This window comes from Ochlerotatus camptorhynchus, unplaced genomic scaffold (genome assembly GCF_037179485.1).
Source record: "Ochlerotatus camptorhynchus isolate MF236.1 unplaced genomic scaffold, CSIRO-AGI_Acam_v1.1 ptg000077l, whole genome shotgun sequence".
Classification (NCBI taxonomy): domain Eukaryota; kingdom Metazoa; phylum Arthropoda; class Insecta; order Diptera; family Culicidae; genus Ochlerotatus; species Ochlerotatus camptorhynchus.
In genome coordinates, this window is record NW_027040567.1 from 10559607 (window position 1) to 10570990 (window position 11384).

Sequence of the window (11384 nt, forward strand, 5' to 3'; positions counted from 1 at the left end):
TAAAATTGGATTCCTTAGCAACACAATTAAGCAATGACACCGATAATGACCATGCATCAGAACCCTAGTCTTAACCACTTCAAACTAGGGAGCAACGAATAGAATAACCAACGCATGTTTTCCTTGTTTCCAGATCACCCTCGGTGGACAAAACCGAGTCTTGTCACTATCAACAGGGCATAAAAAGTAACAAGGACTAATATCTACATATATCTACTTTGATTACTGAAAAATCCTGTTCCCCTAGTTTGAAGTAGTCAGGACTAGAAATCGGTGGTCATTCCGTAACATACCGCGAAAAGATTATCTCTATCCACGTTACATGGCATCGATCAATCACAGACAGTTGGTAGTATCGCCACCTGTGGCGCGCATAGTCAATTCCCTTGCGTTTGACGTTTGCACACCACCGCCATCTGTTCAGCGTACTACCCACCACAGTGTACTCAACAGATGGCGGTCATGTTTCAGCGGCGATGTTTTACAGTGAGAAATATTCAATGATGCGAATGCATATGCGAATTATATCCGATTAGGCTCGGAGATAACACTAAATATTTTGATGTTGAGTTTAATTTTAAAAAAAACTACTCATTGATCGAAGGGAATGTGATATTTAATGCAAAACCCCCGTTGTTTCATATTCAACGAAAATAAAACAATCATGATTCATCTACAGTAAAACAGCAGCGAGGAGTCTTATGTTATAAACCGACATAAGACTGCTAGATCTTGGTGATCAGTAATATCGTTTCGATTACAAATTACCAGTATTTCCGCAAAATAGTAGCGCAATATTTTGCTTAAGAATCGTATTTAGAATACTTATTGCCTATTAGTGCGTTGCACCACTTCCATCATCCGTGATGTGCAAGCTGTCTCTACCATCTCCAATACCCATAAAATAGTGGATAAGTATCGTGCTATCGTTTATGTTTAGAAGAAGCCCTAGACCGACGAAAAGTGGATACCATTTTTCCAATCAAAGAACAGATTGGCACTGATAAAGTCCCAATAGGCCGTCATGTGGAAGCCAATGTTGCTGTAGACGAAAAAGTACTCGCTCAGTGCGAAAAGTGAATACACTAGAATCAAACAATGTTCGTTTAAAATTTAGATAAGAGTAAATCCGAAGCAATTACCTCCCGGTTCACAGTAGGAATTATGCCGCACAAAGAAATAAACTGCCAGCAATATCGAGCAGACATTGGCTAAAAGCAGTCTTTTCTTGTACATCACAGACTTCCGTTCGGATACAGTCAATAGCTCTCCCTCGCGGGTTACCGTATTGATGACGATCACTGTCACCATGTAGATCATCGATGCGACTACGAATGTACTAAAGCAAAATTTGTGCACATCTGTAAAAAAAAAAGCGTCATTAATTACAGCTGATTAAATAAAAAATTGCCACGCCTTACCGTAATTCGACACAGAAGTCCACATCGTCAGTCCGACCAGGGAACTAAGCTCGGTAATGTTTAGAATGCACGCCAAGTAGGCCAGTTCCTTCCGCCTCTTCCGCAGCAGCCCAATGTGAAAGTTTTTATACAAAAATGCAATAGCATATCGTGGAAGAGCATGCACTAGCACCGAGAACTGCCACACGAACCGCTGGGGCTGATAGTTTCCGATGGCAGCCGACAGCGAAGGCAGAAAATTGTACACCATGCAGTGGGTTGCGTTGGCTTGCTCGAAGTTGTACAGCAGGGACCACACAACGCAGAACAGGAATCCCACCACCGGGAACAATACCGTAATCACAGCCAACTTTCCGAAGCGGACTCGGATTGCGCTCCGACCAGACGACTCCTGGCCACCGGAAGCGGGGTCATCGAGCCGCTCGTACTGGGGCAGCATTTTGGGCGGTTATCGCAGGGAGAGCTTTTTGCTGTTTGTCACGTAAAATGTCCGGGTCAATGGAGCCTTGGAGCCCCAGAAAGATTCATATTTTTGCTCAGAGTAACAACACTTACGGCCACGATAGTAAACAGAAAACCGAATGATGCAAAATGACGTTTCCTGACGATATCCGAACGCGATTTGTTGCATTTTTGTTGATGCCGACACTGCACGGTCGATCAGACCACCTCAAAATTGAGTCGAGTGAACTCAATATCGGCAAAAGTGGATTTTGCTCAAAAGTGAGTTGAATTTTCCGGGCAATTACTGTTCCGATGACTGTTGAATCGGAATTTACAGAAAAAAAATCGAATATGAAAAAAATCGATAGAAGTTTCACTCAGCCTATTAGTAACCGGTGGAAACTTACGATTTTAAATTGGTTCACTACTTGACTAGCCTATTGGTCCCAAACAAATCGATTAACGTAGGACATTCTAGTCAAAATTCTAGTACTACACAATGTTTGTTTTGATTCGCTATGAAAGTTTGACAGATAAAATGAGGGGTTCGTGGATTTTCTAATGTTTCGAGGGGTGCATCGATTAGCTACCCGAAAAAAAAATTACAGTGAAATTTTCAGTGGAAACAATGCTCTAACATTAATATTTATTGTCGACAATAAAAATGATTGTTATAATGTTGTACACACAAAGAACAAAAACTGTTGCTTTAAAAATAATGCATGATCAAATTAAAAGTTTCCCAAATTTCGTAGTTTTAACTATGAAAATTTTCAAAATAAAACATATTTTTTTGGGTTAAAAGTGCTTCTTTCACTTTCGGCTTGTAATTTTAAAAGTGTTTTTTTTAGAATAAAAATCGAAAAACTTTCAAAAATCTCTTCATTGCAAAGTTTTTGACAGTACTGGACCACCGTTTCCCGCCAAATTGGACATGTGAAAAAAAAACGAGACCGGCAGCTAACATGATCAGCAGCAGTTTCTTCAAGTTTCCCACATTTTCATCCGCCGGCGCGCTTGTTTATATTCTGACGCTATCGAGTGGAAGGATCGGAAGGATATTCCAGTTACGGGATTTGGAGGTAGGTTGATGAAATTTTCGAATACTTTCGAGCTTGCTTCCCATTTTACTAATTTATGTGTTTTGAGCAGCCTCGTCAGTCTTGTCGGAAAAGAAGGCTACTCCCACCATCACCACCAACTGTATCATTTGCGTAAAATGCTTCCAATGGAAGATTCCACAATGCAGTGCCGTTTCAGTCATCATCAAAAATATAAATAAACGAAAATACATTAAATAAAATATTTCTATTGTTTTTTTTTCAAAGCATATAGCTGTCGAATTAAAAATAATTCATATTTGAGATCAAAACATACATCGTTGCGATAAAAATGCCCATATTTTAAATTAAATCCTTTCGTGAGTCTATTTAAAAACATGGATTTTTATTTTGACAGTTCTACAATTCGATTTAAAAGTTTCTACTTTTAAAAGTAAAAAACGAGTTATTTTTGAATTGACAGTTGGCTGACTTTTGTTTTGAATGCAAAAGACTTTCTACCAAAAAGAACCAACGCAAACTTTCAATTCTACCAATGGTTTTTTCAATTTAATCAATGATAATTTTTTGTGTGTACCAACAATCAATACGAAACTAACGATTTTAAATTGGCTCACCACTTTAGTAGCCTATTGGTCCCAAGAAAACGATTAACGTACCCTATTCTAGTTGAAATTCTATTACTACACTATGTTTGTTTTGATTCGCTATGAAAGTTTGACAGATAACATCAGGGGTGTGTGGATTCATGCAGAACATGCAGGGGTGAGTGAAATAGCTGTGTCTGGTTCGTGAAAGTTGCCAATTCGTTGGTTTGTCTAGTAGCGTTTAATTTAGCGATTATAACTTCAGGCTGATCAGGCTTGAAACATTTCTGTTTTAACCTGTTTATAATTGTAGGGATGTCAGCAGGGTCTTCTCCAACCGCTGACCTTGCTTTTCCTTCCAGTTTTGATAAAACAACCTGGATTGACAAAGCACGATTGTTGTCATTAATGAGTGTATCTATAGCAGTCAATGCTGCTACCACACTATTTAGTTTCTCGGTTGATCCATCATATGATGGTAAAAGTGAACTTATCACTTTTATTACTTCAATATTATTTTCCATTTTTTCTCGAATATTTGTTTTTACTTTTATTACGAATAATATAGCTTGTGCTATTGTTTTAAATTTTACTTAGTGTGTGTTGAGTTCTAAACGACAATTTATAAAATCAATTGTTTCACTATATATTTTTCGTACTGCTGCTAATAAAAATTTATCCTCTTCTAGTAAATCGAGGAGTTTATTGTAAACTATTTTACTTTCATTAAGTTTATTTATTAACGTTGATTTTAGGAATTTTCTATTGGGCGATTTTTTTAAATTTTTGTGTATGGCCGTTAGTTTTTTGACCAATAAATCTATTTCGATTTCTAATGTCATTTAAATGTTTAATACACTGAAAATTTACCACTTCTCATAACTTCACTTAAGTTGTTTATTTCGTTTGTTATTAATTTATGCAAAAATATAATGTCATTATTGTTATTAAGAAAACTAGAAGTTAACACTTCATGGTTAATCAATGATCATCAAATCACTCACACTTAAATAAACTAGTTTTCGATTAATTAAATTTAAAATTATTTTGTACTTATCTTACATCCAGCTACATCCTTATTGTCTCGATGGTATGATGGAGGCGCTCTCCTCAACATCATGTTGCGTCGTTCTAGCTGCTCACATCCCGCTTCTTGCCTGTTGTTGATCTGCCTTCCGCCGTTTTACTTTGCTTCCACTTTTAGGCTCTGAACCATTTGGTGGATTATTTTAACTTTTGGTTAAAATTTGACAGATGAAAAGTTATCGATTAACCCTGCTATCCGAGCATGGTTATTTCTGACAGACAAGAAGTTAAATTTTGACAACCGTGGCTCGAAAACCGGTTGATCGACAGCACGGGGATTTTCGAACATAGAAAATAACTTTCGAAATGTCACTTTTAACCACGAGTTAAATTTAACTCGGCAAATGGTTCACAGCCTTAATATACCAATCCGATAACGATTCCTCCCATTTTATTGTTCAGGGCATCACTATGCGTCATTATCCCCTGCTTGGTGGTTAACAGTATGACACCACTCAGCGAAGGGAGTACTTTTCTGGCCATCGTCTTTAGGTCCTTTATTGTTGCACTCGCGGTGAGTTTTTTCTGACCCGTATGTTCGGTAACGTCATATAGTGGGCTAAACTCTACTGCTTCGATAGTAGGTTTAATTGTTATAACCGCACTGTTTTCGACTACTTCTATAAAGTTGTTGTCCACTAGCACTTGGACAAAAATTTTCATTGAGTTTGTTTTCTTCACTGTAATCACGCTGTTTATTTTTTTAGTCGCGTTTAGTTTTTTTAAAGTGTCTCTTAACACTTCCATTACTGCCTTGTTCTTTTCATTTCGCACTCAGCACATTGGTTAAGGACACAGCAGTCTTGATCGTTTCGTTTGTCTTCAATCTTTCGTGCTTAATCACTGCACGCATAATTATATACGCGACACCAACCACTATTATTGCTAGCGTCACATATGCTAGTATTGACGTAGCGTTGGCTGTTTTCTCCAAATGCGCGGTTTGATTTGTGTTGATTATTTTTATGATATCTTCATGATTCGTTGGGGGTTTTTCAGTGGACGGTTCGTTCCCCATTGTTGCACTTTAAATTCACTTATTCTTCACTTTTGCACGGTTTCGTGCCACTATTGTCGGTCGCCATAAACTACGCTTCGTTGTAGTTTCAAAAGAATCGTGTAGACTTCATGCCTGGGCTTTCTTTGCCAACCTACAGGTCTTAACCCGTAGGAGTAAGAAATACTTATTACTTTGTTCAGAGTAGTCGATTGGCCAAGATCGGAGAACCTCCGGTTGGGTTGAGCTCAGAACGAATAATCCTGTTCGTATATTTCAGCGTTTCTTATTTATAGGGGTTATCGAATACAGTTTTCCTATGAGACAGCTGGGGCGACATCAATAAATGCATCCTTTGCAGTTTTACAAAATTGGGTTTTTTCGCCTAATAAACATAAAGCACTGCGGCCGGTACGGGTTTCGCTGTGCGAGGTAAAAAGTGGTAACGAGTAGAGAGACTGAAGTAGAGACACAGAAGGTGTGCTTCTTTAAGCGTAATTATAATTTGCTGTCTGTGGGATATGTATGTAAATTAGCTATGGGTTTGTTCTCATGCTACACTCTCGATGGAGGAACAGAAGATCTTTTTCGTTAGTAAGTAAAATTAAAACCACATACTATTATTACTATTATGTTAAAACTATTATTACTATTATTATTATTATTATTATTATTATTATTATTATTATTATTATTAATTTCTATTATACCCAAGTAGCCATAGGCACGTTATTTCGCCTTTTTGGCTATATACGGGCCTCATCAGAACTTGCAAACACTGGTATAGCCGTTGTTCGCCAAAAAGGCGAAATAACGTGCCTATGGTTACTTGGGTATTGTTTAGATGGTTCTCGAGATGAACGAAGATCCCATCATGCGTTTTTCCTACGGCCAGCTCGGGCACCACCTCCATCACCATCCATGCGCTATCAGCATTTGTGTTCCCTGCAGAAGTGAAGAGATGCATCGGGAAAATGCATCCACCGAATTCAGAGAATGAAGGAATATGAACTCTGGATACCTTCATGTTCCAAATCACAATGTTGTTAACAGTTTTCCAACACAGACGGAAAATGAATACATATAAAGACATTGTAGCTAATAACATTCGTAGAAAAAAAATAAACCAAATAACCTATTTATCTTATTATTAACTTCAAATTTGAAAAAAAGAAAGAATAATCCATGCATCCATATAAAAAATGCAGTAACAAAACAATCGGTAATTTTTACTGAACAAATTTTAGATCGACTGGTAAACATTTTACAGCATTTTCATTTACAGAGCGGTAAATGCAAAATTTGCAGTATGTATCGGTAAATTTTGACAGCTCAGCTGAATATAAATTTACTGAACGTACTGTAAAACTTAAAAATTACCGAATCGATTCCCTAATAAACAAATACCATAAACGAACTGTATCCCGGATGGGGAAACTATCCCACAAATGGTTTGGATGATACCCCGAACACGTCGTTAAGCTCTCTTTTATGGTTATTTCTATTAGGGTTACCAGGGGTTACCGAATGTTCAGCTGTTCCATATTCGGTAAATATTACAATGTTCTGTAAAAAAAATCTTAGTGTGAATAACTTATCCACAGAACCGTTTCTTGATGTGTTTGTCGTATTGGATGCTAGATAAAAGCTTCTTTTATCGATTTATGTGCTGAAAATACCTAGGAATGTCTTTACATGACCGTGGGGATGCAAAGAGAAAGTCGACGAAGAGAATCTGTCAATGTTACTTAGGACCTAATGCAATGTTCAGCTTGAGGTTTTTGCGATTACGTGTATGGTTGGCATTAAAAGAGAAGTACTTTTTGTTTCAGTTAGTGGAACATGTTCATTTGTCAATTTTTCTTAACATGTTCCACAAACATTTTGTTTTGTTTGTTTTTATGTCAACTTGTCACTCTGGTATAAACAAGCCTCTCACGACGACAGTATACGGAAATACGGATTCATACCTTCGAATCGGAGTAAATCTGGTTTAAGTGCAACGGTTTACAGTGTCCTGGGAAACCACAGACATGTCCTCATCACCCGGCGATCGCCGTTATGCGTTTGATTCACCGGAAAACAACGACGGCGCTCCACTGTACCAAGGCAGCGACAACTTTCTGCCGCTCGGATTCAGTACACCACAGCATCGGAACAGCGGGCCAAGCTCACAAAACCGTAACTACTACTCCGCCCAGCCCAAGTACATGCTTCCACGCCAACGAGGAGGATTTCACAATCGCAATAGAAACCAATACCACCAGCAACATCAGCAGCAACAGGATAACAGTGGTGGGGGGAATTCTCCCGCAGCTGATTGCGAGGAGCGACCAGCGGAGAGGAGAAAGTTCCACAACCGAGACTGGACGGGACAAAACTACAATCAACGACACCACAATCGACCCCATCATAATCAGCAGCATCAGCGAAGGAATCGTTTCGGATTCGGGCACAGTCAGGTGAATTGGAAAGTACGACTTTTCGACAGTTTATTTTTTCTAAATACGCAAAATCATTTCAGAATAAGAACACCAGCGGAAATTACAACATAAACGACTACTTCCACCCTTCGATGTTGGAGGATCCTTGGTTACAGCTGGTGCAGCAAAACGAACGAGAGAAAACCGTGGAAGGTGATTCCAGCGATGCTGGTGACGGACGAGGAAGCGGTAGCGACGTGGGGGAAGATTAAATGGACAGAGGAGATGATTTGCATGTATGAGGGTACCTGATGCATGATTTGAATTTTAATTGAGTAATATGAATATATGTATGCTGGACTGGAATAAACCGGAACTTTGTGTTTTCTTGAAATAAACCAGATTTTAAGACCTGATGTAGTGGTTCAGTTGCCATGCCTCTTACGCTGAGTCACGAGTTCAAATATCATCCCGGAAAATTCCTAATTAATTTTGTGTTGACGATTTGTAGTTCAACCGTTTACAACATAACTTGAAAGTGCACAACAATTTGAGTTTCCCCAAATTAACGCTCCTTTGAAATTTTGGCACTGAATTGTTTTGACGTTCCCAGTGTATTGAGCAATGAAATTTATATGCCTAACTTAAGTGAAAAGCTAAATTAAAATGGTTTATATAACAGTTTTGGTCATCAACGAATGAACAACAAATACTTGTAGTTAATGATAAATTATTATTATTTACATACACTCCAATGTTGAGTCAACTGAACTTAGTAATGAAATCAATTGATCTCAACAGTTACTGTGGAATTGAACATTTAAAATATTTCAAATTCGTACTGCTTAATTGATATACTTCACGAAATAAAACCTAAATGATCCTCACAAAAAAGAGAACTTGTAGCGATGCAACGAAATGAATAGTTAGTTTGTTGAACAAGTGATTGTGAGGGGAAATCCTCGAAATGAACCTTAAGCTTACCCGAATTGATTATTGGTGTTTTTTTCTTTTGATGTTCGCTATCGGAAGGCTATGCTCCACTTTACGATTTTTGGAGAAGCTCTCGTAAACGTTGAGAAATTTGTTCCGTTCGTTTTCCTTCACATAGAACGGTGGCTTGACGGCCATGGCCTCAACCGGATTACTCTTCCGAACCGCATAACTGCTGGGCCTTGCTGCTGCCGTAGTGGTAACTGGACGAGCAGTCACACCCGGTGAGCGCTGAGGACTAGGACCGAATTCGATGTGACTCGCAATGTGCAGTTTATAGTTCTGTGCATCACGGCAGTCCAGGTCACACTTGGGACAAACGTAGATGCCATTCAGTTTCATGTGATCGAGGATTTTGTGCACCAGGAATCCCATCCGGAAGGCATACTGATGGTTGCATTCATCGCACTGGTAAACCCGCTGTCCAGTGTGTCCGTTTAAGTGATCTTTGAATCGAGCAAAGTGCTTGAACTGTCCATCGCAACTGTCGCAGTCAAACAACTCAGTCTGGAAGTGTATCTTCTTGACGTGTCGATTCCACGCATGTATATCCGGAAAGTTTCGACCGCAATACTCACAAGCCTGCAGAAAAATCCAATAATACCTATTCCAAATTACACAACTTAAAAGCCTACTCACCATGTCCCGGATTTGCACCTCGATCCTTCTAGCGTCGACGATGTGATGCTTCAGATCTGATAGTTCCAGCAAAATCAGAATCTCCTGATTGGCGGTAATTAAATCATTCCAAATATCGGACAGCTCCATTGGCTCCACCCTAAAATATTCTTCCGTTTCTGCTAGTTGTTGCTCGACATCGGTCAGTTCTGGTGCTTCGTCCGAATCGGACCCAACATACCCAGAAACTATCGTATTTGGCTGCAAATATTGAAACTCCGGTTCGTCATCTGGCACTAGCACAGCTTGATCGCTGTCATCCTGAACTTCTTGAATGTAGTAAATGTCCTGTCCGTCAACAATAACTGACGATCCGTACTCAGCCGGATCTTCCTCTAGGGCAGCTGATGGCTCAGGGGCTTCAACGATCTGCGGTATCATATCCGCAGCAGGTAATACCCTTGTCCCATTGCGGGTACGTTTGGTTCCTCTTCCACGGCGAGCATACTGCATCGGTTGGCCATTATTGGACACACTTCTCGACGAAGACGACGACGGCGGTTCCTGGTAGTTCATCATCAGCTGTTGTTGGTGTTGTTGCGGTATTTGAGCGAGAAGGTGCAGTTCGTCATCCAAAACAATCATACCATCCATGGCACTGGTTCGAGTTTTACTGAAAAACCATACTTTCAGTCAAAATCATCAACGGAAAACGAGGTAATTTTTCGATTTGATTGGAAAACTTCTAATTTCCTTAATTCACATGAGAAGAAAACAAAACACTTTCTGGAAGAAACGACAGCGTAATGCAAGCGTTGATTGGTGCACTTCCATCAATGACATGCGATGGGTGGAAGGAGATTGACTGGCTGATTCATACGATTCATATCGCTCGTCTTGTCGGATTGGTGTCGGCATATTAGTCGAGGGAATCTACAGACTATTTCAATCTTTTCCAAAATGGTGGGTAACTTTGTACACTAATAAAATTCCACACATTTTTATTGACGAATTTCCATGTGAAATTCCACATGATTTTCATGTGGCCACACATAAACAGAATTCACCCAGAAGCGCACATGAAATTTATGAGTCAAATGAATAGTATGTGTGGTTTCACATGGCTTTTATGTGTACACATATTAAGTATGTGTCCGACACATAGATATCATTTGTTGATCACATTGCAAAACATCATGTGTGGGACACATAAAAACAATCTTTGAAATTTTATCAGTGTATTGCTATATCTTTTTCTCACACCGAAATATTACCTATACAGCAAAAAAAATGTAATATCGATCCTCGTATCGATCTATGTAATTCAAGCTGATGTATGAAATAATGATGTAACAGCAAAAAGCAGATACAATATTACATCAATGTATATATATGCTCACTACCGGTACGGACTACAGCGACCGGTGTGGAGAAGAGTGACTAAACTAAAATGAGAGCGCTGTGTGCTGTTAAAATAGTCGCGCAAATGACAACGACCGTTGCGGTTGCTCTTACTTAAAATAGTTCCAGTGTACCAAAATTTATAAAATTCTGTAAATATTTCGGTTCCATTTTTAATGCATACACAATCCAATTGTTTGCACTTTTTTTATCAGTGTAAAGATTTTACCGCTCGTGCCGAAACTGTCGGTATCGCAACTTTGTCGGTAAAATGAGGTAACACTCTTGATAAATTCGCGCGCTCGGGAGCTAAAAATCAAAACAAATTTTTGAATCAACAAAGTGCAGTCGTA

The 11384-nt window shown here is 39.0% G+C and overlaps 3 protein-coding genes across 3 annotated transcripts; 1 reads left to right on the forward strand and 2 right to left on the reverse strand.

Annotated features, from left to right (window-relative positions):
* Positions 1 to 658: 658 nt before the first annotated feature.
* LOC135697629 (post-GPI attachment to proteins factor 2-like) lies at positions 659 to 1991 on the reverse strand. Its single transcript, XM_065217413.1, has 3 exons — positions 1422 to 1991; positions 1143 to 1361; positions 659 to 1085 (listed from the first exon to the last, which is right to left on the reverse strand). The coding sequence occupies exons 1-3, from the start codon at positions 1858 to 1860 to the stop codon at positions 949 to 951; spliced, it is 795 nt and encodes a 264-aa protein (XP_065073485.1). The 5' UTR covers positions 1861 to 1991; the 3' UTR covers positions 659 to 948.
* Positions 1992 to 7538: 5547 nt separating this feature from the next.
* LOC135697630 (sex-determining region Y protein-like) lies at positions 7539 to 8382 on the forward strand. The gene is made up of 2 exons (XM_065217414.1): positions 7539 to 8058; positions 8121 to 8382. The coding sequence occupies exons 1-2, from the start codon at positions 7630 to 7632 to the stop codon at positions 8289 to 8291; spliced, it is 600 nt and encodes a 199-aa protein (XP_065073486.1). The 5' UTR covers positions 7539 to 7629; the 3' UTR covers positions 8292 to 8382.
* A 424-nt stretch (positions 8383 to 8806) lies between these two features.
* On the reverse strand, positions 8807 to 10424 carry LOC135697631 (zinc finger protein 236-like). The gene is made up of 2 exons (XM_065217415.1): positions 9652 to 10424; positions 8807 to 9594 (listed from the first exon to the last, which is right to left on the reverse strand). Exons 1-2 carry the CDS (start codon positions 10282 to 10284, stop codon positions 9013 to 9015), a joined length of 1215 nt encoding a protein of 404 aa, XP_065073487.1. The 5' UTR covers positions 10285 to 10424; the 3' UTR covers positions 8807 to 9012.
* Between the last annotated feature and the right edge of the window lie 960 nt (positions 10425 to 11384).

Bases quoted from the DNA above. Each gene is read 5' to 3' on its own strand.
- LOC135697629 (XM_065217413.1), bottom strand. From the start codon at position 1,860: ATGCTGCCCCAGTACGAGCGGCTCGATGACCCCGCTTCCGGTGGCCAG. The intron at 1,362-1,421 runs GTAAGGCGTGGC...TTTTTTTTACAG, and splicing joins GACTTCTGTGTCGAATTACG to ATGTGCACAAATTTTGCTTT. The intron at 1,086-1,142 runs GTAATTGCTTCG...GTTTGATTCTAG, and splicing joins TTCCTACTGTGAACCGGGAG to TGTATTCACTTTTCGCACTG.
- LOC135697630 (XM_065217414.1), top strand. From the start codon at position 7,630: ATGTCCTCATCACCCGGCGATCGCCGTTATGCGTTTGATTCACCGGAA. The intron at 8,059-8,120 runs GTGAATTGGAAA...AAATCATTTCAG, and splicing joins TCGGATTCGGGCACAGTCAG to AATAAGAACACCAGCGGAAA.
- LOC135697631 (XM_065217415.1), bottom strand. From the start codon at position 10,284: ATGGATGGTATGATTGTTTTGGATGACGAACTGCACCTTCTCGCTCAA. The intron at 9,595-9,651 runs GTGAGTAGGCTT...ATTTTTCTGCAG, and splicing joins AGGTGCAAATCCGGGACATG to GCTTGTGAGTATTGCGGTCG.